Here is a 25,981-nt window from a genome sequence, read left to right on the forward strand (position 1 = left end):
GTGAAACATAGTCATTAACTAATACATGTGCTAGTCTAATATTCATGCGTGTCCATGCATGAACTCCGACTAGGAACATCTTTGGAATATCCAGACAAGTAAAGAGTTTCACAAAAAATTCACATAATCGTTAATCAATACAAGTCACATTTCATGGATATTCAATGAACACTTTATTAATCATGAATACAAGAAAATATGATAATCTCTATGATTGCCTCTAGGGCATATTTCCTACAGTTGCTATGGGTGAAGTTCATGCGACATCTTTGGTACATATCAATCGGCTCCTAAAATGAAGTGGTTGCTTAGGAGGGCCGATTTTTATTGGCCAAGTATGATTGCAAATTGTTTTAGATATTATAAAGAGTGTGAAGAATGTTAGCAGTTTGGTGATATTCAGTTGGTATTACATCCTATCATTAAGCCCTGGCCGTTCAGAGGATGGGGTTTAGATTTTATTAGTCAAAGTAATCCCTCCTTCAATCTTACATCGTTTCGCGTTAGTTGCTATGGATTATTTTACTAAATGGACTGAAACAGTTCCTTTGAAAAATATGACATATAGAGAGGAAATTGAGTTTATTATAGAGCATATTATTCATAAATTCGGCATCATTCAAACATTGACAACGGATCAAGGTTCATCATTTATATCAAAGGAGGTACGTGAGTTTGGTCAAGAGGTCGTTTTACCCGTTGAGATGAATCTAGACGCTTATAGATTGGCTAAATAAAATGACTTTTTTGCTATTGACTACCATGATCTGATAATGGATAACATTGATGAGGTGAGCGACAAGCGATTGCAAACTTTGAAAGGAAATTGAGAAAGACAAACTTCGGGTGGCTAGAACTTACAACAAGAAGGTAAGGGCCAAATCTTTTTAGGTTAGTGAGCTGGTTTGAAAGACAATTCTACCTCTTAGGACAAAGAGCAACAAGTTTGGTAAGTGGTCTCAAAGTTGGGAAGGACCGTACAAGATTATCAAAGTTATCTTCGGAAATTTATACATGGTGGAGACGCTGCAAGAAGAACGTCTACGAAAGGCATTGAATGGAAGGTACTTGAAGAAGTACTATCCCAGCGTGTGGCAAGACACGTGAAAATGAAGATGGCCAATATTCGGATATCACCCTTAGCATTATTTTTAGGCTAGTGCTTGATCTTGTAATTTTGTATTTTTAAAGCATGTTTTGATACTTGCTTTTTGGCTTACAAAGCTCACCAAAAAGGCAGAGGGGCAAACACCGAGGCCGACTGGTTTGGGCCTGTTAGTCCAAGTCTGGTCAGGGTTTTTAATTTATAGTCCTTTTGTAACCCGTTTTGGAAGGGGTACAACGTGGGCCTATAAATATAAAGGCTGCGCCCAATTAAAGATTTTTTTAACCACAATCAAATTAATAAAATTCTCTTTACCTTTTTTTTCTAAAACCCTATCTTTTTCAACCCCTTTGCTATTCTTCTTGCGTCTCTACGGCGTTTGAGGGCATATTGTGTGGCTTGCCGACCTCAAGACAATTCTAGATCTTCGAGCTCTGACGGGGTCTCTCCCGAATTTGAGGTTTTAGGTCTTCGTGAGTTCTTTGCGTCCATATGGTCTGATTGGTTGGCATGATCGGTCTGACCAGTCGTCGTCTAAAGCTTGCTGGTGTTGATCGTCTGTGATCCGCGCGTTTCTAGCGCTCGTGTGTTGACTAGATCAACGACAACAAGGAGTAAGCATCAAACCTTGGTCCATGCCTCCTCGTTGAACTTGTCCTCACCATTCCTGCATGGCACGACGACGACGGCCTGGACCGGAGTTGCTCGAGCGTCCTCCCAGCCTAAGGATGGCAATGGTTCGATTTTGGGTCGGATATCAGCGGGTTTCGGGTTTTGCGGGTTCAGATTCGGTGATGATTTCTCACCCACGGTTTTCGAGTTCGGGGCCCCGGAACTTATCGGGTTCGCTTTCGAATTTGGTTTTTCACCCGTAGATACCCAATGGATAACCGTTTGGAGTAAAATCTCATATTTTATAGTATACTTAGTAATAATTTTGTTTACTTAGACTATTAAATTTATTCTATATTGACTTAAGAAATTATTTACTATGTATTGCATCTTTTTTATACATGTAAATGTAATATATATCATATATACATTTATAAAAAAGTACTTATTGCTCTTACTATGTTGCATACAAAAGCGGGTTTCGGGTATCCACGGGTTTCGGTTTTGCAGATGGATTTTGACCTGAATCAGTGCTCGGGTCGGGTTCGAGTTTTAAGTTCGGTTTTGGGTGCCTAGACAGTCCACCCAACTCGAACCTGACCCGTTGCCATCCCTATCCTAGCCGTCTCCGCCAGGTGGCGGAGGTCCTCCCCGGCAAACACGCACCTTCCCGCAAGGAGGCAGTCCCAGGCGGCGCCCACGCTGTGACCAAACAGCGGCCAATGGACGGGCATGGCGGAGGGAGCGCCTTCATCCCCGCCCCGAGGAATAGGAGGAGAGGCCCCGCTGTAAGGATCGATGGACCAAGAGGGGGGGGGTGAATTGGGCCTTTTTCAAAATTCTAAAGCAATTAAAACAACCTTAATCTATGCAATGCTAGTAAAGCTCAATTCACCAACCGGCTAACTAAGCAAGCTACACAAGCTACTAAAGAAAAGAAACTAAGCAAGGTAGAGCTAAGTTATTATCTCTAAGGTCAAGCACATGAAAAGTTGTATGAAAGTAAATGCTTGAAAAGAAAGAGTGGGCAAGAGACAACCGGATTTTTTTCCCGTGGTGTCGATGTGTTGGCACACACCCCTAATCCACGTTGTGACACTCACTAAGAGTCTTGTCACCTCCCATGTCACCGAGACTTGGGCGCTCACTAAGAGTCTCCGTTCACCATCCCGGCGTGGTGGAGCTCAAGCCACGTACAAACTTCTTCGGGCTCCCACAATCCTTGGTAAGATCCGAAAGAAACACCTTCAATCACCAAGATCGTCTAGGTGTTGCCAATCACCAAGAGTAATAAGCTCCTAAGCCTTCACTTGACCTACACTCAGTTGGCCCTAGCTCAAGCACACTTGCTACACTTGCAAAGGATGTATTCTTCAAGGTTGAAGCACAAACAAAGCACTAGATCTTCTCTCTTTTGCTCAAAGCTCTTTCTCTTTTTCTCAAGGGTGGCCTCGGGTTTTCAAGGTGTCAAAAGGCAACTGAAATGAGCCAGGGGGTACCCTTATATAGAGTGGAGGAGGTCACATAGCCGTTGGAAGTTTTCTGCAGAAAAACCGTGACCACCGGAAGAACCGACGGGATAGAAAGTAGAGGCATCGGTTCAACCGGTCTCTTTGTGTCCAATTAGTAGCCGTTGGAGTTCTGACACAGTATCCACGCTTGCATCATTGCACCGGTGCATGCTCCGTAGGGGCATCGGTTCAACCGGTGCTGAAGAGGTTCACTGATCAACTCAAACAAGCGTTCTGGAACAAAGTACATCCAATGCACCGGTGCTTTGATTCTGAAGCGTCGGTTCAACCGGTGCTGAAGAGAAGTTGAAGTCCACCAAAACATGCTCTCTGGAACAAAGTACATCTAATGCACCGGTGCTTATCTTTTGACCATCGGTTCAACCGGTGCTATAGAGTTATTTGACTTGATTCCTGCCTGCATCCAGAGAAGATAGACCGACAGGGCATCAGTCCTTCCGCCAAGCATCGGATGCTCCGACGCTAGGGCACCGGTTCAACCGGTGCTGCTGTTTTTCTTTATTTTCAGCTGAATTGACTTGGATTTGAATGTAACTTCGATTGTTTCTTCTTCCAAGTGTTGTGTTAACTTCTATTGACTATCTTGAGCTGATTTTGAGCGAATGTGCAAGATTTCTAAGGCCAACTCAAATTTGATCAAGCTACTAACTCATGAACCCCTCTTAATATTACGATCAAGAACTAGAAACTATAAAACCTAGCTAAAACAAGTGTCCTTCATCTCCTTGTGACACTTGAGACTAGAAAGGTCCTTACGCTTTCAAATTGAGTCCTTGGTTCGCAAGATTGTTTTGAATTGAGGGGTCTCCTTTCATATTTCATATGAGACTAATCCAGTCATTGAGTTTTCCTTCAAAACACACATTAGTCGCATACGGTTGTCATGAATCACCGAAACTTACCAATAGCATCTATCGGCCTAGATGCGCTACACCCGCCGGAGGTGGAGGAGGAGGATGTGGCGAGCGCGGCGGAGGCAGCTCTCATCAGGCACCAACACGGGAAAGCGGCGCTGGGCGGAGCGCGCGGCGGCGGCTAGCACCTGCACGCGGGCGACACGGGTGAGCGAGGCCCTGGCGGCGGCCGGCATGGGCGAGTGGGTGTCCGCCGGTCCTGTGGGAGATGGCTGCGGTGGCAGCCATCTGGCGATATGTAGGAAGAGGAGTTGGCGAGCGACAGGAATTTGGAGGGCCGGCCCTAGCCATTTCCGCGCGTGCTCCCGTTTTTCTCCATAAGAAAAAAGGACAGAGTGGAGGGAAAAGAAAAAAAAAGAAGGATCACTAGTGCAAACGGAGGATTCAAACCGCGGGCGCGCGAGGGTCTATCGCGAGCGAGGGAGGTGTGGAGCGTTGAGGCCGATGGTCCAAACAATTTTGACCATCGATCTGGGTCCATCACAAGATAAATCTTAGTTGTAGATTTTGATGAAGTTATTTTGCTGGGACAGTGTGTTGGGTACAATCTAGTTTTGCTGTCTCAGCAGGGGCGTTTTTCTTGGTGTACTTAGCATAATCTAATAGGTGCTTTAGGGAGTAGAACTGTAGAAGAATAGATTTTTTTTAGGGGTGATGAGTAGAAGAATAGATAGATAGTAGATAGATAAATGTGCGACACAAGCCGCCGTTAGGCTGCTGCCTGCTGGAGTGATTGGTGGCGCTTTTTTCATTTTTATATTAAAAAAAACAAAATTTCAAAAATGTATGCTAAATAGGGAAATTTTCAAAAATAGGTGCCCGTCGCCTCCCAGGGTGAAAAACTTTATGTAACAAAAAATAAGTGCATTAAACTGGTATTTAAAATAGAGCAAGATACATTGATCAAATGAAAAACTTTATGTAACAAAAGTTGTAGATCTTATTTCATAGAATTCAGAACAGTTGAGTTTGTATTTTTCCGATTTTTCTATGATTTTATATCGATTTTACAAGTTCACTGTTTAATGCGCCCTGGGCGCCAGGACCTAAATGTAAATTTTTTTTACATTTAGGTTCTGTCGCCAAATGGATGGGCGACGTGCACCCATTTTTTAAAATTTCGCATATATTTTTGAAATTTGTTTTTTTTAATATAAAAATGAAAAAATCACGTGATTGGTGGGTGAGCTTAATCGACGGTTCGACCTGACCGCCATGCCCATGAGGCCCACGACCACGATGCGACCGCGCCGATCACAGCCTTTGTAAGCCCAAGCCCAAAACCGAGCCGAGCAGCCATCGTTTCGCCCCCTTCCACCTCCCGCTCCGCTCGTCTTTCTCCCCTCCCCTCCCCTCCTCTCATCCCACCGCCGCCGCCGCCGCCGCCTGCGCCGCACCACCCACCCCATCCCGCCCGCCGTAACTCCCATCCAAGAGGAGCCCCTCCCACCGAAACCGCAGTGCGCTCGCGCGCGACCCCTCCCTCTAATCTCCGCCGCCGCCGCCGCCGCCTCGACGGAACCCTAGAACCCAGGCGGGGGTCGGTTCGCCTCGCCGGACGGCCCGGCTCCGCCGGGCGGCGACCGCGGCGGAAGCCGGAGACCACCACTCTGCCCTCTACGGAGGAGAAAACCGGGGGAGGAGGCTGAGGGAAGGAGGGGGCCAAGATGAGGATCATGATAAAGGGCGGCGTGTGGAAGAACACGGAGGACGAGATCCTCAAGGCGGCCGTCATGAAGTACGGCAAGAACCAGTGGGCGCGCATCTCGTCGCTGCTCGTCCGCAAGTCCGCCAAGCAGTGCAAGGCGCGCTGGTACGAGTGGCTTGACCCGTCCATCAAGAAGGTACGAAGCAGCAACTCTCAGCTCCGCCACCCCGCAGCAGTCCCCTCTCTGCTGCCTGCATCTCTAGCGAACCCAACGATTTGTGCTCGTACGGGTGTTTGTAGGTTTAGCTGGCACTTGGCAGGCATTACTTTTAGGACAGATGAACACAGTTCATGATTGGCTGATGTTACTGTAAAGCATGGTTGCATTTGGTATCGCAGATGAGCATAAGCTCATGGTACATAATTTTTTGAAAATGCATTGACTCCTGCAAATGATCGAGAGGTTTACAAAATTTCCCAAATGCGATGGTGTTACCTCTTGAATTGTTACATTGATGCAGAAAATGTCAACACCTGTCTCCAAAAATTACTCTTGAGAACCTATAGACCGCATTATAACACAACCGAATAGTAGGCGAGCAAATTTTTTGTTGGGTATGTACCTAAACACCAACTTCAACTGAATGGTATATGTATTATTTTGGAATCATGAACTCATTGCAATGTAGACACAGGAACTCCTATTGGGAACCAGCGAATTTTTCTTATCGAGTTCTTGCTGTATTCAGTATAATTTGGCTAAAACTGAAATAAACAGAGCCTAAAATCACTTCGGTGCATGCCGTTTACTACTACAATCAATTACTACAGTTATCTTAATTTCCTCCAATCATCCATGCTATATATGTGTCTTTGTTTACTTATTTGCTTTATCATGCCACAGTGACAAAGATTCTTCCATTTTCATCAACTCTTTTTACTCCTTTTTGTTGACTACAGACTGAATGGACAAGGGAAGAGGATGAGAAGCTACTCCATCTTGCTAAACTCATGCCTACGCAATGGAGGACAATTGCACCTATTGTTGGTCGGACACCATCTCAATGCCTAGAGCGTTATGAGAAGCTTCTTGATGCTGCTTGTGCAAAAGATGAGAATTATGAACCTAATGATGACCCGAGGAAGTTGCGACCTGGTGAGATTGATCCAAATCCCGAGTCAAAACCTGCTCGTCCTGATCCTGTCGATATGGATGAAGACGAAAAGGAGATGCTTTCTGAGGCAAGGGCTCGATTAGCTAACACCAGGGGTAAAAAGGCTAAACGAAAAGCAAGAGAGAAGCAACTTGAAGAGGCTAGGCGGCTTGCTTCACTGCAAAAAAGGAGAGAGCTGAAGGCGGCTGGCATTGATACACGGCAGAGGAAGAGAAAGAGGAAGGGTATTGATTACAATGCTGAGATCCCTTTCGAAAAGAGACCGCCTCCAGGCTTTTATGATACGGTTGGTGAGGACAAGCCACCTGAGCATGTGCAGTTTCCAACTACTATTCAGGATCTTGAAGGGAAGCGGAGAGTGGATATAGAGGCACAATTGAGAAAGCAAGACATTGCCAGGAACAAGATTCTGCAGCGGCAAGATGCCCCAGCTGCAATAATGCAAGCCAATAAACTCAATGACCCTGAAGCAGTCACAAGAAGGTCCAAACTAATGCTTCCACCACCACAAATTTCTGATCATGAGTTAGAGGAGATAGCAAAGATGGGTAGTGCTGGTGATCCTGCTCTAGCTGATGAGCTTGGCGAAGGAAGCACCGCCACGAGAGCCTTGCTATCCAGCTATTCCCAGACACCAAGGCTTGGTATGACACCATTGCGAACTCCCCAGAGAACCCCGGCTGGTAAGGGTGATGCTATTATGATGGAGGCAGAAAATCTTGCACGTTTGAGGGAGTCACAAACACCTCTTTTAGGAGGGGATAACCCAGATCTTCATCCATCAGATTTCTCTGGTGTTACACCACGTAAGAAGGAAATACAGACTCCAAACCCCATGGCGACACCCTTGGCATTGGCAAGCCCCGGTCCTGGTGTGACCCCACGGGTTGGCATGACGCCTTCCAGAGATGGGAATTCCTTTGGTATAACTCCAAAAGCTACACCCTTTCGTGATGAGCTCCGCATAAATGAAGAGGTGGAATTGCAGGACAGTGCTAAGCTTGAGCTTCGTAGACAAGCTGAGCTAAGAAAGAGTCTGCGATCTGGTTTTGCTTCTATTCCACAGCCTAAGAATGAGTACCAGATAGTTATGCCACCTATCACTGAAGATGAAAAGGAAGAAGCTGAAGAGAGAATTGAAGAGGATATGTCGGACAGGCTAGCGAGAGAGAGGGCTGAGGAACAAGCAAGGCAGGAGGCATTGCTTAGAAAGAGATCCAAAGTGTTGCAGAGAAGTCTACCTAGGCCACCTGCTGCCTCAGTAGAGATTCTCCGGCAGTCTCTAATTAGAGGTGGTGAGAGCAGAAGCAGAAGTACCTTTGTGCCTCCAACATCACTTGAGCAGGCTGATGATCTAATAAATGAGGAACTCCTTAGGCTCCTTGAGCATGATAATGCTAAATACCCCCTTGATGAAAAAACTCAAAAAGAGAAAAAGAAAGGGAACAAGAGGCAGGCAAATGCAGCTGCGGTTCCTGAAATTGAGGATTTTGATGAGGGTGAATTAAAAGAGGTACATTTTCTTTTCTTACTATTGAATTTAATGCAATGATGATCTTATTGCCATTTTCCCCTGATTCTACTTTGTTTTTTTAATTCAGTAGACCTGATTTATAAATTTGTTCGCTGTACCTTGCTGATTATCTTGATGAGATATGATATAATAGGGCACCAATTTTAGTCCCGAGACTGTCAAAATTCTCTATATTTAGTACTGATTTGGTGATTAGTGGATATTTTTTCTTGACATGGGGTGGCACGAAAAGGACATGAATTTTTGTACTGATAGCGGTGCAAATTTTTATGTAGTATAAATATTATGGTGTGTGTGGTTCTATGCACAGAAGAATGTGTTTTTAAATAATTAACATTTTGATCTTTATCAAAAGTATTGGGTGCAACACAATCATAGAGGTGATGAAAAGGGAATAGCCGAACTCGAGTTATGTACTGTGTTTGACGTGGCTTGGTCCAGATTAATATTTAAGGATGGCCTTACTTTTGGGATCTTTTTTCTGAGAAGATACTTTTGGGATAATTTTTTGAACCATAGGGATAGTTCAAACAAAATGGGTCACCGGTCACCCTGTGAAGTTTCTTAATGCCTTCATTAGACTTCTATTAGTATTTTATCAATATGCAGATTTGTATAGCTGGCAGATACAAACAAAGCTGCAGTTGATCTCCCTTGGTTCCTATAGATGATCCAGTACTGTTTGAGGACATAGAGAAGATAGAAATGTTCCCAATGATCTAAGGCCATCTGATATGCATGATCTTCAATCAGAATGTAGGTGAAGAGAAAATTCTTGTACCTTGAGAAATTGTGTCTAATGGAGGAAGAAGCACTTAATAGCTGGAAATGAATTATGTAAATTGTAAACTATAGAGATTTGCCAGAGCGGCAATTTGAAGAGCGCAGTTCAGATCTAAAACTCAAATGTTTCTATCATGATCTGGAAGAGAACAAAATGTGTCGTTTGGTATTATTATGATATGTACTTTACCTTCACATACCACATATAGCACTTAGTTACTTCTTAAATTGATTTCCTTCTAGTTTGTATATTTTTCTTTTTAATTGATTACTATCCTGTAAATAGTATGTCATGTAATGACGAGGAAGGGGTTCATTTGGCTATGTTCCTTTTGTTTGCAGGCTAGTTCTTTGGTTCAAGAGGAGATTCAGTATCTTCGTGTGGCCATGGGGCATGAAAACGAATCTTTTGAGGATTTTGTGAAAGCTCATGATGCGTGCCAAGAGGACCTTATGTATTTTCCTACAAACAACAGCTATGGTCTTGCCAGTATCGCTGGAAACGCTGATAAGATATCCGCTTTGCAAAATGAGTTTGAAATTGTGAAGAAGAGAATGGATGAGGAAGCTAAGAAGGCTTCTCGTCTGGAGCAGAAGATCAAACTTCTGACACAAGGGTACCAGGTAAGCTGATATCATATGCATCATCTGCATTGGAGTGTGTCTATACTTGACTGCAAACCTTCTTTTAGTCATTGTGTATTACACCTGTGCTACATTATGTGCAGAGTGGGCATATCTTTACTGATTCCTTACTTCTGACATAACAGTTTTCATGCTCCAAAGTTGGGTGTTCCGCTTTTCACATGATACTGGCAACTTCTACTGAAATATAAAATTATACCGGATGTAAATTGCATTGTATTTCTCTATTACCATGTCTTAATGCTGATCCTTTGACTCCCTCTTTTTTTTTTTGAATCTTTAGGTACGGGCTGGGAAACTGTGGTTGCAGGTCCAAGACACATCCAAACAGATGGATACTGCTGCAACAGAACTTGAATGCTTCCAAGAGCTCCAGAAACAGGAACAGTTGGCAGCTTCCTACCGTGTCAGAAACTTGACTGCAGAAGTGAATAAACAGAAAGCTTTAGAAAGAACACTCCAAAGCCGCTATGGTGATTTGATGTCTGTTTACCATAGAATCCAAGAACAGCTTGAGGAACACAAGATTCAAATTAGGAAACAGGAGGCAATAGAAGCAGAAAATCGTGCTGGAGAGGAGGCTGCAGCACAGAATCGTGCTGCCGAAGAAGAAAATGAAAGTGTTGAAATGGGGAAAGAACATATGAACAGTATTACTGATGAGGAGCCTGCCCCTGCAGGAAGCAAGCAAATCAATGAGGATCAGATGGATGTGGACAACACTAACGTAGATGGAGAATTTGTTGGTCCTATTCCCCCAGCACCAGATACTCAAGGGGATGTCGTTGAGGCTTCTGTTCAAGAGAACTCTTCTAATGCTCCGAGTACTAATGGCGTCACCACAAATGGTGAAGCATGCGATATGGTTGATGCATCCAATGTAGAAAGTCAGGATAATACCAGTGGCAGTTTGCTCGTGGATGCTGGCAATCAGGAAGATGGCAAGAATAGCATTCCACTGGTTGGTGCCAGCGAAAGAAATACTGCTTTATCCTCGGATGATGCTGTCACAAATGAGCAGAATGACATGGTTCCTGAGTGAATATGGTTTGTTGCACTTTTTCTGAAGCTGAAGTCAGTACCGGACAAGGTAAAGAAAGCGATCTATATCAACGGAAATGAAGTCTCAAATGCAAATCATTTGGTTGGTAATGCGCTGCTAAAAATATGCTTGAGACAACACCAAGTTGGTAATTGTGAAGCCAACTAAACTCCCATAGATGCAGAACTGCCTAGTTTTTTCTCCCAAGCATTTTACGCCCATTTTTGCTGGGGGACTCTACAGATATCAGATCCTGTAATGTTGATCCAGTCATTTTCTTTGGATGCTTAATACATTTGTGAACCCACATCGTTGAGCCATGTACTGAACATCTTACATTTTTTGCTGGTGGAGACTAGTCGGGTTTTGGAAAAATGTTTGGAACTGTGGAACCCACCCAATATGGTGGTGGGGTTTGCAGCCTTTTGGATCGCATAGCTTTGTCTCACATGTTAATTTCCATTCCCACTCACTGTCTATATCTCCTATTGAATGTCTCCTATTGCGATGTAGTTGATCCCATCTCTTCTGGCATCACCTATTTTTCTTGCTGTGGGATTCGTTTTCCGCTGTTGCTGCTCTGCCGTTTGTAATATGGAGCAAAGTGGCTGCCATGTGTGCAATTGCTACTTCAGCGATAAATCTAATACATTGTAGCACAGGATGGGATCCGTTCTCACTCAGGGCCCTTTGGAAGGACGCCGGCTCCTTGCTCAGAGGGTGGAGCTGGAGCAGGCGGAAGTTTTTGTGGATCCGCTACTCCACCATCCGGCTCTCACATGTTTTGGTGGAGTCGCTCAACATCTATTGTTCCCCGGATTGGTAGGGCTCCAGCAGAAGTTGCTGAAGAACTGGAGCCGGAGCTCTCCCTGTAAAGTGTGAGCATTACAGCGTGATCTGGCAAATTTGCTGCTGCTTTAGTAGTAATTTTAGAAGTACTAGAATCAATAACGAACTTCCAACACGTTGCAATGCCGAACAATAATTTTTTTTCCTGCCTCGTGATGCTTGGTAAACGTGCCGTGCCGTAGGACGTTTGAGCGCTATTCTCCTTTTCTTTCTTTTCTTTGTTTATTTACAGTTTGGATTGGAGGACAAGGCCCCGCATGCCATGATGCTGCTTCAACCCCCCATCACCATCAGATCAGAACGCATGCTACTCCTTTTACGTTTCCCTATTTGCAATGCGTGGTTTTAGCAAACAGGAGACACCACAGCCTGGTCAAAAAGAAAAAGGGAAAAGAGAAACATTAGAGTCCTTTTTTCCAACAGATTAGCAGGTGCTCTGCTTTTCATTATTAGAAGAGATTAGGGTGCCTTTTGGGTCGCGGAAATTTCGCATGAATCATTATGGATCCCATATGATCGCGGAAAGACATTCCGCATTACAAGGAGGCTAGATGTGTCATGGTTGGACATCTCCATGGTTAGAAGCATTGACAGTTTTAGTTAATGGTGCCCTGTCAAGCATGCCTGCTATTGTACTACTAATAAAGACCTGAATCAGTGGCGTGACAGTTCCTGCGGCATTTGGTAAATAATAATCCACCGCGTCATGCCTGGAAACCGCAAGGGTTCTGAAGTACAGTTTGGCGCTAGCTTCAGCTTTTCCTGATAAGTGCCCTGAATCTGCATCCTGTTGGTTGTCTGAATTTAGAGCAGTTTTCTGGTATACTCCCAAGCATCTTTTTGGAACGTAGATAGAAATTTAAATTAGCATCTCAAATTGTCTGAAAACTACCTGACGCATGCACCAAGATAAATTGGAAAAAAGTTTAAATAACCCCCCAGACTATGATACGTTGGATACATAGGACTCTGAGGTATGAAACCATATACCAGACACATTAAACTTTTGCAAATGGTACAAACAACCCCCCAAGGCGGTATTGGAGCCCGGTTTTGCCCGCGTGGCTGTCCACCCTGGCTTCCCCCGCCACCGTGTCTCTTGTCCCCGCCTGTCAGACCACCATGGACAAAAGGGGAAGCCCAGCGCGGACCAAAGGGGCGGACCAGTCCCGGACGACTCCGCCTCCTCTGTCTGTTTCTCGGTCTCCTCGTCTTCTCCGAGGCGTCTCCGTCGTCTCCGGCAAGGCGCACGGCGGGTTCATGATCAGGAGGTCCGTTCGCTAAGCGGTCTGGCGCAGGAGCAAGAGGTTAGTCCCCGCTTTGCCGTTCACCCATTTTTGCCCCAAGGTTTGGTCGTGATTGGACTAGGTATGGGAATGAGGGTTTCTATGGGAGGGGAATTTTGGAAGTAAATGGCAATGAAGTAGTGTAGTTTTATGTATTCGGCTTGTTTGTAGTAGACATAGTTTGGATTTTAGGCGTTAGGGTTGTGGGTTTAGGTTATTTCGGTGGAAAGTTGGGGTTTTTTTGGGGGGTATTAGGTTCCTGCAGGTTGGGGTAAAAGTATACAAATGCGTAAGATTTTGATGTATGATTGCTGCACATGTTTTGATATTGCAGGATGGATAATCTTGCTGTTCGGTTTCACTTTGGTGGGTCATTTCTCAATACCGGTGGGCAGTTGCAATATGTTGGAGGGAGAACAGGGATGTCCGAAGTTGAGTTGGACAAGATATCTTATCCAGAGATCAAGGGTCATCTTGCTGATCATGTGACCCACTCGAGCTGCTACAGGTTGCATTGGTTGAAGCCTGGTTGCCAATTGTCAGATGGCCTTTTATTACTTACTGATGATGCATCATGCCAATGGATGGCTGATAACATGACTGATGGAGGTGCTGCAGACATATATGTCGAGGAAGTCTATGGTATGCAGTGTGTTGAGCAGAGTCCTGAGAAAAAGGATAAGGATTGGAGGAGTTTTATGCAGTTCTATAGATCCCCACCTAAGATTTCACAAGACTACAATGAGGCTGAATGCTATATGAGTGGTAGAAGCGAATATGAGCAGAGCTATGTTGATGGTTCTGCTGATGATGAGGTAGATGATGCTGATGGCAATGCTCATGAAGACAGCAGTGACAATGACACATCAGATGAAGAGTACAAGCAGCCACCAGAAGATGACAGTTCTGCTGATGATGAAGAAGGCCAACAGTTCAAGAAATTTGCAAAAGAGATTAAGCGCAATATAAAGGCTAAGAAGCTTGGAGTCCATGGGAGCCAGCTTGGAGAAATCAGGCTTGAAGATGTTGTGGCCGAAGTGCCAAACTTAGATGATCCTGGTAGCCCATGCTACGACTCTAGTGATGCCTATTCCTATGAAGAAGACAGTGATGGAGAGACACAAAGGTGGAAGAGCATAGAGAACCGATATGACAGTAAGGCTGCAGTTCCTATCTTCACACTTGGAATGGCCTTTAGGAGCAGTAGGCAATTCAAGAAGGCAGTGGTGAAATATGGCATAGCAACTCACAAGCACATCAAGTTTGTAAAGGATGAGAAGAAAAAGGTGAGGGCTATGTGTACTTGGAAAGGTTGCAAGTGGCTGATATATGGTTCCATCACCAGCAGGTCTGAGTGGTTCAAAGTTGTTACCTTTGTTGATGAACATACTTGCCCACCAAGGAGAGACAACAAGTTGGTCACATCAAACGTGATTGCAAAACATTATTACAGTGAAATCAAAGATAATCCCACCTGGAAGGTTGGCCTTATCAAGAAAGCAGTGCTTAAAGACCTGCTTGCAGATGTGTCCATTGCCAAGTGCAAGAGAGCAAAATCATTAGTTCTAAAGGCTGCTCTAGATTCCATGAAGGGTGAGTACACTAGGGTTTATGACTATCAGGCCGAGCTTCTTAGGAGCAATCCTGGCTCAACAGTTGTGGTCTGTTTAGACCCTGAAATTGAGGACAGGCATGTCTTTGAAAGGTTCTATATTTGCTTTGATGCTCTGAAAAAAGGATTCAAAGCTGGATGTAGAAGGGTAATAGGATTGGATGGGTGTTGGTTCAAAGGTGCCAACAATGGGCAGTTGCTCTGTGCAATAGGTAGAGATGGTAATAATCAAATGTACCCTGTTGCTTGGGCTGCTGTGGCAACTGAAACATATGAATCCTGGTACTGGTTTCTAGGGCTGCTACAGAAAGATCTCGACATCTGCAATGGAGGGGAAGATTGGGTGGTAATATCTGACCAACAAAAGGTAAGGAGTACCCTCTCTATGAATGGTTTCTATCCTCAATTGTAGCAATTCCTTAATTGTATACATCTGATAATTGTGATGCTTCATATACAGGGCTTGCTAAAGGCAGTGAGTGAACTGGTTCCTAATGCTGAACACAGGATGTGTGCAAGGCATATATATGCAAATTGGAGGAAGATACATACAGATAAGGAGTTGCAAAAGAAATGGTGGGGTTGTGCTAAGGCACCTAATAGAATACTTTTCAATTACAATAGGGCCCGCCTAGCTCAAGATACACCACAAGGAGCTCAGGATATGATGAAGACTAGCCCTGAGCACTGGAGCAGAGCATTCTTCAGGTTGGGATCCAATTGTGACTCCGTGGACAATAATCTGTGTGAGAGCTTCAACAACTGCATCATGGATGCAAGATTCTTTCCTGTTATTTCCATGAATGAAGCAATTAGGAAGAAGTTAATGGTGAGGATTCAAGAGAACAGAGCAAGGGCAGAGAAGTGGACAGGGACAATTTGCCCTAACATTTTCAAGAAGCTGAAGGTCAACATCATAAGGTCAGGCAAATGTGATGTGCTGTGGAATGGAGATGATGGCTTTGAGGTGCAGATGAAAGAGAGTCATAGGTTCATTGTCAGCTTGGAGCAAAGGACTTGCTCATGTAGGTACTGGCAGCTTTCAGGACTGCCCTGCTGCCATGCCATCAGCTGCATCTACAAAGCTTCCAAAGTGCTGGATGAATTTATAGCTCCATGTTTTTCTGTGTCAGAGTACAATAAAACCTATGCTCATGTCCTCCAGCCAGTTGAGGGCCCAGCCAATTGGCCAATTTCTGATATGCCAAGGCCAGAACCTCCAGGTTTTGTCAAGATGCCAGGTAGGCCCAAAACTGAGAGAAGGAGGGAGCCTGGTGAGGCACCAAAGGGGACAAAGCTTAGCAGGGTTGGCACAAAGATGACTTGCAGGCTGTGTGGAAAATCAACTCACAATGCAAGAAGGTGTCCAAAGAACCCAGAAGCAGGCAAAAAAAAGAATGCACATATAAAGAGGGATGCAAAGAAGACGAAGAAAGATGGGCAGCCATCAACTTCGGCAAATCGACAATCTACATCCAGGGGTAAAAAGAGGAAACTTAGTGAGGTATGTGAGGCCCTCAGTGTCCTATGGCATTTTTGTTTCTATAAAAATTTACACCTCTCCATTTGTAGGACCTGGCTCAAGGCCCTGCTCAAGTTCCTGTCCATGCTCCCGCACAAGGTACCTGGGGCAGCCAGACAAGTTCCATTACCCAGCCAGCAAGCCAAGGAGGGACATCTCTAAGGCGTTCAAGAATTGCCCATCTGTTGTTTGGGGACAACATCTAGTAATAGGCAGTAGGGAAGACAATAGTAATAGATCAGCTAGTTCAGTTAGTCTTTTGGATGAACAATGTATTATATTCAGTGTCCATGTAGGACCTGGCACTAGAAGTGCATGATGCACTTGTGCAGCCTTTTGGATGAACATGTCTTTTGCTTGGTCTTTTGTGAAAACTTCATGTAACACCTGACTTCACCAGTCCTTGAAGGGTAGCACAAACATAGATATGGATATAAGTGCAACTAACTGCACTTTAATTTGCACAAATTCATATGCTCTTGTTCCAGTTGTTCAATTATGCATTCCTATTGTGAACTGGTTTGAGATGCACAAAATGCACATTTTTATTGTGAACTGCTCTGAGATTCATTGAGGTCAACATAAAATAGCTCATTCATTCATTCATGCCTTACACACAAAATGCATCAATCCTGGACAGCACCTGACATCAAGCCATCACAACACCTAACATCACACCTAGCATCACACCAACCACAAATACACACACAAAGGGACAGACTGATCTAGACCTATCCCCTGCACACATCTTCATAGCCATTGCTTGTAGCAATTCATCCTTCTCTGCCAACTTCTTTTTCATTCCTTCTCGTTCTTCCTGCAGACTTTGGTTCATCTTCTTTTGATCTTCAAGCTCCCTGCTTACAGTCACATCAACACTCTGAAGCTCATCAACCTCATCTCTCTCTGCCTTCATCCTCCACACAGCATTCCGAAGATCTATCAACAAGGTCTTCATGAATTCAGAATGCTCACCATCAAACCACGAGAAGAACTTGCAGTCCATAGCTGACTGTAAAGGAACAAAGCACATCAAGAAGGAATTGTTCCTGAACCATTCCAAACAAAATCAACAACAAAGAGAGTCATCCTTACCCGTGCCCTGCTGCATCGGTAGTACCTGCGCCCCGGGTTGTCGTCGCTCCACGAAACCCTCCTCGGTGCCTTCAGCCCGCACCGGCAAATCACCGCAGGCGCATAGTCCAGAGGACCTTCGCGGGCAGGCACCGGCGGCCCCTTCGATGATGGTCGCGCCCCTGTAGAAGAGACCCAGGAGGAGATCGATTCGGCCATCAGGTCGCCTCGCCGGCCCTAGGAGCCTTCCTCCCTCACCGGACCGCAACCTGCTCGCCTCCTTTTTCCCCGCCGCCGCACTTCTCTTCGCGCCAAAATAAGCCGGCTGCCCGCCTCCTCTTCCGCCCTATTTCAGCAGCGAGAGCACCCTGGTGGTCTGACAGGCGGGGACAAGAGACACGGTGGCGGGGGAAGCCAGGGTGGACAGCCACGCGGGCAAAACCGGGCTCCAATACCGCCTTGGGGGGTTGTTTGTACCATTTGCAAAAGTTTAATGTGTCTGGTATATGGTTTCATACCTCAGAGTCCTATGTATCCAACGTATCATAGTCTGGGGGGTTATTTAAACTTTTTTCAAGATAAATTTGTTGCCGAAAGAATTTTATATTAGAAAAGAAGCAACTGCTATTTAAGCAAAATTTTGAGCATAAGCTACGGCTTACGTTCAAAATGACCAAGAGCCGACAGTTCCAACAAAGACAAAAATCTTTACAACTAGCTCTGCATCTTCAAAATGCCTGTACACTAAAACAGGAAAATAGCTACTATACTTATGTATTATGATATCTATACGCCAAATGAAGATCCTCTTTCTTCCTTTAATGGCACTTTGTTGTCGCATCCTAGCAGGAACTATGCCTGTTGTGCATGTTCCTCTTCATCTTCTCAAGGATCCCCACAGCCTTCCTCCTCGCCCTTGAGGTTCCACTCTGAGCGAGCAAAGCCAGTGAGCCGTTTACCTTCTCATCAGCCTCGACCTCCTTCAGCTTCGTCCGGTTGAACATGCAGATCGCGAAGAGAACCACCACCGCGTTCTCTTTGCTGCGGCTGCACTCACTCTCCCTTATTGCACGGAGCATGCAAGCAGTGCCGTCAAACTCGGTGATCATCTCCACCACCTCATGGTTGCTCGATAGCAAAGCCAGTATAGCCAGGGACCCATCGACAAGTAACTGATCGTCGATGGCTCTCATTGCCACATCCACAATCCCATTTTTTGTAGCTCTTGACTTGTTCTCGTGGAGCAGACAAAGATTGAAAATTGCTGATGCTGCGTCTTTCTTTGCTATGATATTGCCATTCTCGAGAAGATCAACCAAAGGCCCCATGGCCCCAAGCTCCCCAATTTTCTCCTTGTTGGAGTCGAGTGCTGACAGAGTGAAAATGGCAGCTGCAGAGTTGCCACGGCTCCCCATATCTCCCGATTTTAATGCCCATATAAGGAAAGGGATTGCTTCTGGATCATGTCCAATAACCTTCTTGTTACTGTCATGAAGTGAAAAGTTGAGAATTATAGTCACCATGTCCTCCAGAACTTGTAGATCGTTTTGCAATCCTGGGGTGGATCGAGCAAAGATCATTCGTGAGATGGAATCCGGTCTCTCTCCTAAAACAGCTCTGAAATCGCTGTTCTGCTTTGTAATCAGTCGAAGATCCTTGATTGCTTGCCTCATTTCAGTACTTTTTGCTGAGGAAGTGATTTTTTTGAATATTTCATCAAATGTTTTTTGGTCACTGTTGGTAACATTGTTTTCCTCTTGGTTCTCAACTGTTGGCGGATTAAATTTATTCTCTGTACACCACTGTAATATCATGCTTCGAACAAGGTGATTAGGAATTAGAGTTGTCTCCAGAAGAGCTTGCTGAGTCTGTGGGCACAATTGTTTTCCTGCACTGAACCACTCCTCAATGGATCGACGGTCATAGGTCTGCATGGACAGAAAAATAATATTATTAATGCCCAGGCTATCAATAATTCAGCTTTGTTAATTTTCAGTTGCTTGGAAATTTCTTATCTCTTGATCATATAAAACTACAACCACATAGAAATTGATACTACGTGAGTTGTTGGATGCTGATGCAATGATTTAGCTGAAAAGTCGCAAAGTTTCAATCACTTAAAGCTAGACATTACTATAGTACAAGCATGAAATCCAACATGTTGAATTGTCAGAGATGAATGTGATGTGAACAATAGAATGCTGTCATGCAAAACACAAAGAAAAACCCTGAACTACATACAAGCATCACATAGTATAGCATCAACCTATGGATCTATGACATTTTGTTACAGATTTTGAATATCACTTGCATATCTGTATCTGGTCAAGCATCTTCAAACCTTTAACTTTTATTATTACAAATAATTATATGGAAAGATACATAGACGCACGTGATCTTCATAGTAAGTACTCCTGTAGCTAAAATTTCATAAAAATATACCGACAAAACTGTGATAACATAAATGGTCGGTACATGCAAAAGTTAAAGAAGTACGGTCCTCTTGGACCTAGTGGGCTAAGTAGTAACAGTGGGAAGCATGTTTTGTCACGTTAATTTAAGACATTGAAAAATTGTGATCTTTACTTGCTGGTGAAGTATAGAAACCATACTACACAGTCAATGGAGAAATTAAACAGTGCAACCAGTACCAATTACAACCAGTACCAGCTACCAAACAAGTAACACAAGGAACACAAAGACTCTGTTCAGCAACCATTCAATTCTCATGTTTCACAGGGAAGAAACCCAACTAATTCTAGAATTTGCTAAACGCAGATTTACAGATATATTGAATGCAATTAACATGAATCTATAACTTATACTACACGTGAGGAAACTAATTTAAAAATGTACTTTCAATCACAAAAAATGGAAACCATCCCGAATCCATGTAGATCTGCAATCTAAGCCTCTATGAAATACTAGCTGATAGTACCCATTTGTTATAAGGACGGAGATGGACTTATGTAAATATACAAGTAACCAACACCAAAATGTACCAAATTTGACATTTGCAGTTGCTAGATTTGGATATCCCAAACTCCGTACAACGGAAAGATATTTGTTTACCCAAAGCAAAGCAGAGCCACGGCTGATCACGTATTAAGTCTTAGCCTTAAACAGACAATTTACCGTAACCACAGAGTTCTGCACAGGACAAACCAAACGCAAATCCCCAGAAGCGAGAAGTGCCGTCATTTTGCTCTAATTGTGATGGATTCCTATGAACCAAAATGCTATAGAAGAACAGCAAGTGACCCTAATTCTGCCCAAGAATTGATTTAAACGACCGAATCACTAGCAAAAATCAACTAGAGAAGCAACTCGATAAAAAAGAGGAAGACAACCAACCAAGAAAACAATGGTGGGAAGTATATGATTTTCCACGGCAATGGCGCACCAGAGTTCACCAAGAACACAATCGAAAGCAGTAAAGAAGCGCCGCTGGCTCCTCACCTGCCCAGACGCGACGATGACGGGGTCCGTCATGATCCTGGACGAGATCGGGCACAGGAACTGCGGCGGCACAGGGACGGCCTCCTTCTCCTCTCCCCCCTCCGCAGCGGGCCGCCTCCCCTCCCCGCCGCCCTTCCTCCCGCCGGACCCGAGCTCCGCCTCCCTCAGCGCCTCGAGCGCCGCGGCGGCCTCGTCGTACACGTCCGCTGCGGCCCCGCCCGCGGCCACGGCCGCCAGGGACCGCCGCAGCTGCCTCCGCAGCGCCGCCGCGTCCTCGTCCGCGGGCGCCGGCTTCGCCATTGTCTGCGCCGCGCTGCGAGGGGGAGGGACCCGGAGCTTTTATTTCCCCCCCTCTATTATTCAATAAATTAATTAATGCTCAGCGGTTTGGGTGGGGTTTGCGGCCACCGCGGCGCGCCTCGTAAGCCTTCCTCAATCAGTGCTGTAAATTCCGGTGGCGTACAGGGCAGTAAATAAATTGAGTAGGAAAATATTTTTTACTGCTGAAAACTTACATTGTGTTACTTTCCATGTTTTTTTTTCTCCTTGAGATGGAATTCAGATAGGAAGCAGATCTTGAGGAGTCTTTTGAGTTCCTGCCTTGGTAGGTGTGAGGATGTGAGGCATGTGCCTGTGTGAATGCTGGAAAGAATTTCAAAAGGCATGTGTGGGTTCAGTACAAGTATAAATATATTTGATATAATTGTTAATATCTTTATTATTGGTAGAGATATGATTTTTTTTTTCGTTTAGATCTGCTTGGCCATAATTTATAAATACAAGAAAATCAATATACAAGGAGGATAGAGTAAGAAATTATTTGTCAGTAGGGATGACGAAATAAGGAGACGGCAGAGTAAAATATAAATATCCTGGAAAATAGATCTGGTAAAAAATAGTAACTTTTTCGATTGCTTGTAGTGAAATATTCTTAGTATCAACCATAAATGGATGCTTGCACATTGATATTCTCCACTTGAAAAACATGTTATTAATATTTCCAAATAGTAGTTCCATAATATTATAACTTTTTACAATATGAATTAGCGGTTAAAGCAACATATTTGACACCCTATGGATATATCAAACAATCTTTTCTAGTGATGAGAAAGGGAACTTAACTAGCAATTATAATAAAGTGACGGAATAGTAATACACATCAGTGATAGAAGTTTGGTGAGTACGACTGCATTAAATAGCATATTAGTAAAAATCCATTAAAGATCTAAAGTGACCTTTAAGATGGACTATACTCCCTCCGTACCTGTATTATTTGTCGTCCTGGGCGTGTATGCAGTTTTCACAAAGATTGTCGCTATGGGCGCAAGATAGAAAACATGGACGCAATTACCCCTGGAACGCTTCGGCTGCCTGTCTGCTCGCCCAGCATTAAACTCGCGAGCGGCTTCGTTTCCCGCGCCCACACCCTATCAGCAAGCGCCATGCAAGCGGGCCCCAGCACAGTGCCTTGGAAAATGCCTGCGGCCATAAAAAAAAAGAGCGCGCCTGCGGGAATTCGAACAGCTGACCCTCAGCCTCGGGACGCGGCAGACAAGCCACTGAGCTAACTCAGGGTTGTTGTAAAGTTCACACCCGCAGCGTATTTAATAAGGGAAAATGAGGAAAAATACATTAATTACTCCTTGGCAAGCACAATCCTGTCCTAAACGACAAGTAATTCGAGTATGGAGGGAGTACAGTCTATACTAAAAATTGAAAAATGAAAAAACATAATCAAGGAGAATAATGTCCAAAAAACAATGTATTTATTTTCAAAAATATTGGAAATTAACTCCTTAAACAAAGGAAAAAAACAGGGAAAAAATGTTGTCTGGCTCATGAAACAATAACACATTCAAAAAAAACATGAAATATTCAAAAACACAAAACATGAAATAAATGGAATAAACAGTTTACTTCCGGCCACTTCCTAGGTTGCAGTTCTCATTAGAGTGTGGTCTCACAACACTATTTCCCATATCTCAGCTGCCTAGGTTGGCTTTTCGATCAAGCTCTTCTTTTTAGAGCATCTCCAAGAGCTCTTGTATCTTTGGTGAGTTTTTTTTAGAAAAAGGAAGACAAAAATCTCCATCCAACATAAACACTATCTACTTCGTCTTCTATCCTCGTTTTCTATCCAGGGGGTGCCGCTGGACATCTTTGCCTAGCGCTGAGCGCTAGCCATTCCTTTTTGAATTTTGGAAAAGCTGTTGGATTTCATCCTTTTTTTCCTAGCTATTTCGTTTTACATAATAGCTATATCAAGATTTTAGCTATTCATAGATACAAGAGCTCTTGGAGATGCTCTTAGACTCCAAACTACCATGAAAGACCGACCAACCACGAACCCACGGCCAAGTCAAGCCTTCACAATAAGCTAAAGGTTAGGACAGTCTCAGTGGAAGTTTTATAGCACTGTTACCTAGACTGCCACGTCAGCTTTTCTGTGAGATGAAACTGTCACTCTCAGTGCATAGTTTCCTTGCGCAGGATGTAGCCATTAATATGTGAATTGTGTTGTGATCAAATGTACCATGAGAGCTCTATAACATTTTTTTGCAATTGTTTGTAAATAAACATTGGTGTATCAAAACAAATATTTGGATTAACTTCAATATCCACACGATCTTAAATGGGCACATATATAAAAAAGATTACATATAGTAAATTTCAATTTGTGGATATATTTCGACGGGCACTTGTGCTTGTTCCAAATGTGCTCCACCAAGTCCTTCTAAAGTAGTATATTAGCCGAACGATCTCGAATATCATCATCTATTTATAGTACCCTTTCAAATGGAACATACTCTTCGGGGGAGAATTCTGGTTCTTGCACCGTCACTGTACTAGGAGCCTCATTTAGATCAAGATTCTCTTCAATGTCCTCTTCTTTTTTTTCATCTTCAACAATCATATTGTGAAGGATGATACAAGCTAGCACCACTCTGGTCAGTAAGGGACGATTATGCTAGAATGACTATGACTAAAACTATAGGTGCATAGTGATTTGGTTTCCTAGCGATGAAAATAAATGTTGTATGGCAGATCAGCTAGAGTACTTAAGAAGACATATGATTTATAGCCATTCATCAAAGAATTCAGAGAAGATATACCATGGATTTGTGTACTGGTTTCCATGTGGGGAAGCATTTTGGCCACTGCTACCTCCATATCCAGGCCACCGTGCACCTGATGGAGGTGGGGAAGGTGCCATCGGAGGAGCTGCAGACACCGGGGGAGATGCAGACACTGGAGGAGCTCCATATCCGGGCCACCATGGACCGGATGTCGGTGGGGGATGCGCCGCCAAAGAAGCCGCAGCCGCCGGAGGAGCTGGAACCGCCGGAGCAGCTGAGGTCTCCGAAGGACAAGTGTCGCCGCCGCCGCCCGTCGTCGTGCCGGCGTCGCGGCCCTTCACCAAGCCGCCACTACGGCCCTTCTCGGTGCCGCCACCGCGGCCCTTCACGGGGCCGCCGTCGCCGCATTTTGCCGGGCCACCGTCGGGCGGGAGACCTTCCCCCCGGCGGGACATCTCATCCATGGCACCAGCAGCAAGGAAGCAGTGGGAGGAAGGGCAGGGGCGGCGGCGGAAGCATGGGAGGGAGATAGATTTGTGGGGAGGCGGATTTGTGGGAAGGCCGATTGGATTTGGCGGGAGCAGTCCGGGAGGATTTGGCGCGCGAAGAAAGACTGCGGGAAGTGAGAGCGCGGGAGGAACACCAGATCCGCCATGAAACACTGGGAGCTCTCGGTCCGCATTTCACCTACGTTTCAATGAGTTGGAAACGCCACCGGAGTCGTTTCATGGGGGAAGAAACACTTCCCTCGTCTCTCCTATTAATTTGCTTGCCATGTCAGCTTTTTGCTGAGGTGTCCATCTAATTAATGCTATGAAATCCCCACTGAGACTGGCCTTAGAGACTTTCTAAATTTCTATTTTTTATCAACAAAATTTTGAAATTTATGGATAGTGTTGGACCGGGGCACTCAGCCCAATAGCAAAGTCTATTTCTTTGGAAATTATGAGCTGATAACGAACTAGGAAAAACATATTTTCGGGTGTTTTAGAGTGTGTTTGATTGAGCTGTGGCTTTTGAAAAAGTAGCTGTTGGCTGTAGAAAAGCTGCTGTGAGCCGTGGGCTGTGAGAAAGACAAGCCGTTTGGTTGGGTAGATGTGGCTTTTTGAGAAAACTGTTAATGTGGCCCATGTGTCATCCACATCCATCCCCACTTAACTCTTTCCCTCTCCCAATGACAAGCGGGCCCCACTTGCCATCTTTCTCTTCCTCATGCTATTCTCTCGCTAGGTCGGGCGCGGTGGAGGATCTGTTCTTAGTGGCGGCGGTGGCCCGCCCGCGCGGGGTGGCCCGTGCCGGCGGTGGAGCTCACACACGTACAGCCGACACCCGCCCCGGCGGCGGAGCTCGCATGGGCACAACCTAGGCCAGCCAGGAGGCGGAGCTCGCATGCGCACAGCGGCGGCCCGCCCGCGGCGGAGCTCGCACGCGCGTTGCGGAGCCCTGCGCCGGCGGCGGCCCGCCCGCGGCTGAGCACGCATGCGCCGATGGGGAGGCCTCGGCGTGGCTCGGCGAAGGGGCCGGCGCCGGAGGAGAACGCGGTGGAGGACCTCAACTCCGCTCACAGCGGAGGAGGATGTGGCGGAGGAGCCGACGCTGGAGGACCTCGGCGGCGGTGGTGGACCATTTGCAGCGGAGGTGGATGTGGCGGGGAGGCCATGACGCCATGGAGTTGGATGCGGGCATGCGGCCTAGGAGCTGGCGGCAGTGAAGCTCAGAGCGAAGGAGCTTGCGATGGAGAAAAAACAAAAGAACGAAGCGGTACCTACATAACGGATGGCAGTGGGTAATTTTTGCGAAGTTGCCGATCCCACAGCTAGGGAAAGCACCTCCTTCGCTACTGTGAGAAATGAAACTAGACAGAAGCTGCTTTTCTTGAAAGCACTTGAGCTACAACATCCTCTTTGGTTGGCTTTTTTGCTTTCTTGAAAAACCACAGCCTAAAAAAAGCTGAACCAAACAAACCCTTACTTGTGGTCACTTTTTTATAACTTTTGATCTCCTCTTATGTTCAGTTATTTACTCTATTTAATTTTATTCTCTCTTTCCTTTTGGGCTGTCACAACTACCAAGTTGCCCATTATGAATTTTTTAGATTTGTAATCCACGCTG

At 45.0% G+C, this 25,981-nt stretch overlaps 4 protein-coding genes across 4 annotated transcripts; 2 read left to right on the top strand and 2 right to left on the bottom strand.

Annotated features, from left to right (window-relative positions):
• Nucleotides 1–5,450: 5,450 nt before the first annotated feature.
• LOC120640606 (cell division cycle 5-like protein) lies at nucleotides 5,451–11,440 on the top strand. The gene is made up of 4 exons (XM_039916497.1): nucleotides 5,451–6,007; nucleotides 6,772–8,499; nucleotides 9,646–9,927; nucleotides 10,232–11,440. The coding sequence occupies exons 1-4, from the start codon at nucleotides 5,831–5,833 to the stop codon at nucleotides 10,988–10,990; spliced, it is 2,946 nt and encodes a 981-aa protein (XP_039772431.1). The 5' UTR covers nucleotides 5,451–5,830; the 3' UTR covers nucleotides 10,991–11,440.
• A 2,269-nt stretch (nucleotides 11,441–13,709) lies between these two features.
• On the top strand, nucleotides 13,710–16,678 carry LOC120640038. The gene is made up of 3 exons (XM_039915933.1): nucleotides 13,710–15,104; nucleotides 15,198–16,241; nucleotides 16,310–16,678. The coding sequence occupies exons 1-3, from the start codon at nucleotides 13,710–13,712 to the stop codon at nucleotides 16,463–16,465; spliced, it is 2,595 nt and encodes an 864-aa protein (XP_039771867.1). The 3' UTR covers nucleotides 16,466–16,678.
• A 1,238-nt stretch (nucleotides 16,679–17,916) lies between these two features.
• LOC120640607 (U-box domain-containing protein 9-like) lies at nucleotides 17,917–21,129 on the bottom strand. Its single transcript, XM_039916498.1, has 2 exons — nucleotides 20,793–21,129; nucleotides 17,917–19,261 (listed from the first exon to the last, which is right to left on the bottom strand). Exons 1-2 carry the CDS (start codon nucleotides 21,090–21,092, stop codon nucleotides 18,176–18,178), a joined length of 1,386 nt encoding a protein of 461 aa, XP_039772432.1. The 5' UTR covers nucleotides 21,093–21,129; the 3' UTR covers nucleotides 17,917–18,175.
• A 32-nt stretch (nucleotides 21,130–21,161) lies between these two features.
• On the bottom strand, nucleotides 21,162–24,576 carry LOC120640608 (wiskott-Aldrich syndrome protein homolog). The gene is made up of 2 exons (XM_039916499.1): nucleotides 23,906–24,576; nucleotides 21,162–21,434 (listed from the first exon to the last, which is right to left on the bottom strand). Exons 1-2 carry the CDS (start codon nucleotides 24,331–24,333, stop codon nucleotides 21,314–21,316), a joined length of 549 nt encoding a protein of 182 aa, XP_039772433.1. The 5' UTR covers nucleotides 24,334–24,576; the 3' UTR covers nucleotides 21,162–21,313.
• Nucleotides 24,577–25,981: the final 1,405 nt, after the last annotated feature.

The sequence above is a fragment of the Panicum virgatum genome, chromosome 7K (assembly GCF_016808335.1).
Source record: "Panicum virgatum strain AP13 chromosome 7K, P.virgatum_v5, whole genome shotgun sequence".
NCBI lineage: Eukaryota > Viridiplantae > Streptophyta > Magnoliopsida > Poales > Poaceae > Panicum > Panicum virgatum.